Source organism: Capsicum annuum, chromosome 8, assembly GCF_002878395.1.
Source record: "Capsicum annuum cultivar UCD-10X-F1 chromosome 8, UCD10Xv1.1, whole genome shotgun sequence".
NCBI lineage: Eukaryota > Viridiplantae > Streptophyta > Magnoliopsida > Solanales > Solanaceae > Capsicum > Capsicum annuum.
The window spans coordinates 165,181,927-165,186,231 of record NC_061118.1 but is presented as its reverse complement, the minus strand read 5'-3'; the positions used below and the strand labels follow the sequence as shown (position 1 = coordinate 165,186,231).

Below are 4,305 nucleotides of genomic sequence, written 5' to 3'. Positions count from 1 at the left end.
TGCAACAGATTCGAATACAGCTAAAGGCAGTTAATTGAGGATCCAAAAGAGAGAGATCATTAATATCGATTGCAATTAACTAGCCATTCCCGTTGCAGGAGTTTGATCTTTGGAATAGATTATATTTCATTATAAAGTTGGAGACAAAATCCCACTGGCCGTGGCAAAATGGTTTGAGTGAGAACTGCAGTAATCAATATATCCAAAACCAAAAGCAGGAGCAATTAAATACATTTAACTTTAAACCTTGTAGATTTATAAATTCTTCACCCATTGTCACCACTTACCGCCTTCAAATTGCCTTCCATGGTCCTTAGACGCAAGGCGCCAGTGCAGGAACTAACTAATACATATACAGACACGAACTTCACTTCTAATCACGCAAAAACTCTTCACCCTACTGAAGGAAGTGACTGCTGACAGACGCTACATATGCATACATTGAAAAGAAAGAGGAAACATAACGATATGAGACATAAAAATCACAAAACTTTCCTAACCAGGGCAATAGCTTGTAAGCCATGACATCATCAGCTAAAGTGCATTTCCACATCCGATGCTATTAAAGGGAAGGTTTAAGGGGTGTCGTGTGAATATTGGAAGGGAATTACTCAAAAGTTCCGTAAGTATAAAGGTGTATTTCGCAGGGCAAAACTGGTGAGTAGAAGATAAATGGTGTATTTAGAAACTGGGGAGAAGTAGAAAAATGGCATCACCTATGAAGTAGTAGAAAAATGGCATCACCTATGAAGTACGAATCAAGGTGCCCAGAATTGACAAGAACACGGATTGAGCCTAATAAACCAATGCATTATTGCACCACAAATGATCTTTCTTTTCAAGTATATGCACTATTTTGATCCGCCCAATTGATAAGTGACTAACAAAAAACCCAAATAAAGTTTGTTCCTTCCTCGGTTTCTACTATCATCCCCAACTAACCTCAAATAGGGTAACTGCTGCTGAATTTTCTGTAGGAACAGAACCCTCATAAATCACAATATACAGTCTTGTTAGGTTTTCAAAAAAGCATCCATCTATAAAGAAGTGAGAAAAGAAAGAAACGAGGATGCTTCCTTCCTGTAAAGCACATTGGCCTTGAACGGAATCTGCCTAATATAGTAACATTTCGACATTCACTATTTCATGAACCTGAAGATAATTAGGGTGCTGTGTTTAATATGTCATACAGAAAAAACTACAATTCAGAAATTAATTCTACCGGATGAATACCTCTAAAAAAGTAAAACACAACCAAATCTAGGAATGATATATGTGTTGAAAATCTGCAGTTTGAAGTTATATTACCAGAGACTTCCAATAAAACTAGTACCAGAGACTTCCAATAAAACTAGACTCACACACTTACGCCCTAAATAAAGAAGAATAATGTTATCATTTCATTGTCTAACAGAGAACTTCTCCCGATGCTCAAGGAAGCTTTAGCTTTGTTGTTAGATGCCACAATACAACCCATCAAGGACCGAAGAGAAACCTGGGTAGAGCAAAGAAAAAGTCCGTAATTATTTCTATAGCATACACACTTAATGCATAGATCAGTGATTCTTTAATTGGAACTCAGATGGTAAGTTATGATCCTATAAACATACTCCCCTAGCAAGATTCATGTGCAAACCGTGTGTGAGAACCATCTCAAAACCCAAATCCTTCAGGAGTGCCCTAAAAATACTTATTGATGCAACAACGTAAGGTGATTAATCATGACAAAAGTTTAACTTCACATTTTAATAATTCAACCTTTACAACTTTACTAAGCACCCCTTTAGAATCGGTAACTCTTCAGGAATAATACTGAGCAGAGAACTGAAGCCTCTCAACTATGGTGTCACTATGACAAACCTCTTGTGTTACCCCAAATACCTCACCATATTAACATATTAGTTTAGTTCAACATCAGCAAGACTCTAAGTGGCATCCCATAATTAAACCTGGATATCATCCACTGTGGTCATGATGTATAGTTTGCAATGTGGAACTGACAATAACTAAGGCGTCTAACTATCAAACAACCCGACTATCATAATGAAGCACTGCAGTATTAAGTAAGATGATCGGCTTCATGAAGGTTTGGTAAATCAGTAAATGTATTGGGATTTTAAATTACCCACACATGTCCAGAAGAAGAAATGAGTCTCCAAGTGTTTGTCCGCCCATTTCCTATCAAAGTACTTGTCCATCACATGTGAAAGTTTGACATGACCTTAGTTATATCATAGATGGATCTTAATAAAAAGACAACTTACCACTTCGGCAGATCTTACCCAATTTTTCTGTCTACCTTCCAAGGCAGGGGTAAGTAAGGCTTGTGTATACACTACCTTCCCCAGGCCCCACTTGCGGGACTACAGTGGGTATGTTGTGAATTTTATTTTGAACAGTTATTAGCAGAACTTAACTATTTCAAAAGCTAGAACCTTTTTGAACTGTAACAATCTTCCAAGACAAAAAAGTTTACACCTTTATATAAGAGTGTTGGTTCTACCTCCATAAGTTACTTTCTGATATATGATAATAGACACTTGGGGTCGTTTGGTGTTAGGTATAAGGGATAAGTAGTCCCGGGATAAAATGATGGATTATTTTATCCCATGTTATGTTTGGTAGGAGGTATTAGTTAATACCGGAATAACTTATCCCATCATTTATCCCATATGCATGGTGGGATAAGTTATCCCGCATAATCCCGGGATAACTAATCCGGGATTAATTCTCCCGGGATAACTATTTCCCAACCAAACGACAATTGAATCATAATAAATGCATACATCTTCCAAAAATTTGCCAGTTTCCAAAAGAAAAAAAAAAGTGCATGCATCTCCCAAAAGTTTGTTCTTTTGATAAAAAAAATTGTTTCTACATGCCCAAGCCCCTTTTCCCTTTTTCAATAACCTCTTCAATCTAAATTCAGCAAAAAACATAAAAATGAAAAGCAATTTGGCCATGACTGCGAGCAGCTAAACCACGAATAACAGAAACAGAGATTCTGAACTCTGAAGAATCAGAAAACTGTATACCAAATATCTATTGCAAAATTTCCCAAATTAAAGAGCAATAAAATAAAACAAAGTTCATTGTGAAATAGTAACAAACAGTCGGTAGACAAGATGAACCATCAAGCAGAGCATATATTCTTCAGTCGATCCGCCGCAGATTGGTCCACCGAATACTACAAATAAGTAGAAATTACAAGTGGGTGTCTCACAGATGCCAAATCCAATCCAATCAAATGCTAAATAATAAAGGGCACCAATGAGTAGTACAATAGCCATAGCACGGGTGTGTACCTTTTTGAGGACCCATATAGAATGGTTGTAAGTGCGTTGAAGGAGTTCTTGGAGAGCATTTGGATCATTAGAGTCGATTTCTCTGTAGTTGACGAAGTTTTCTCTGGCGTATTTAGCGTAGTAAGGCCTTGTGTCCTTTGGAAGTCGCCTCACTAGCCTCAGCACTTCCCGGTAAGCACCTATAGCTTTCTGCATTTCTTCAACAATCATTTATCACTAATGCAATTCCCAAATCTTGATTGGTACTAACGCAAAAATGTTTAGCAAAATCCCCTCAGTCTGGATTGTTCAGCAAGCTATCGAATGTGCAGTGTTATCCTTTTCGCGGATCGGGTTCGGATTTAGGGCCGAATTATTGCTGACCTATTGAAGTAATAATACGTTAAGAAAATTTTCATATACATTTTTCCATGTTATTATACATTCCTAATGTAACGCATGGAAGATTTTTAGTGAAGTATAAAAAAGTTCAAATTATTTTCAAAGATTCCAAATACTTTAATATAATAATATAAATATAAGTAAGTATTTTAGTGTGAGCACATATATATTTTATCATCAAAATTTTCAAGTGGTTGATGATCATCATTTTTACATTTATCATGCAATGTATCTTTCCCTTATGTCAGAGACTAAGAGAGAGCATAAATTTTAACCATATTTGTGGTACTATTTTTTATATATATATTTAAAGGAAAAAAAAAATTTGGCCACAAAAAAATTGACTCAAATTTGATCACAATAGTAAAAAACTCTATTCACACTGTAAACTTTTCATCCTAAATTTGAATTTCTAATATTACTTTATTTAATATCCATTTTTCTATACATTGAAAACTATCCTAATATATGGAAATAGACAATTTATGTATTCTATTTTAATTATAATTTTTTTAATTAGCAATTACATAATTAAATAATAGTCAAATGTAGTAGTATGTAATTAAGAAAACAAAAAATAATTAGTACAGATTTATTTATTAACTGCTAGTTTTTATTT

General features: G+C 35.1%; 1 protein-coding gene across 4 annotated transcripts; it reads right to left on the bottom strand.

Annotated features, from left to right (window-relative positions):
- Nucleotides 1-1,117: 1,117 nt before the first annotated feature.
- Nucleotides 1,118-3,874, bottom strand: LOC107840214 (LYR motif-containing protein At3g19508). Of its 4 annotated transcripts, none has more exons than XM_016684005.2 (3): nucleotides 3,306-3,707; nucleotides 3,132-3,187; nucleotides 1,118-1,495 (listed from the first exon to the last, which is right to left on the bottom strand). In XM_016684005.2, exons 1-2 carry the CDS (start codon nucleotides 3,513-3,515, stop codon nucleotides 3,134-3,136), a joined length of 264 nt encoding a protein of 87 aa, XP_016539491.1. In that variant the 5' UTR covers nucleotides 3,516-3,707; the 3' UTR covers nucleotides 1,118-1,495; nucleotides 3,132-3,133. The 4 variants fall into 4 exon arrangements, with proteins under 4 accessions (XP_016539491.1, XP_016539489.1, XP_016539487.2 ...); XM_016684003.2 differs by having other exon boundaries at nucleotides 3,112-3,187; nucleotides 3,306-3,706; XM_016684001.2 differs by lacking the exon at nucleotides 3,132-3,187 and having other exon boundaries at nucleotides 3,306-3,724.
- Nucleotides 3,875-4,305: the final 431 nt, after the last annotated feature.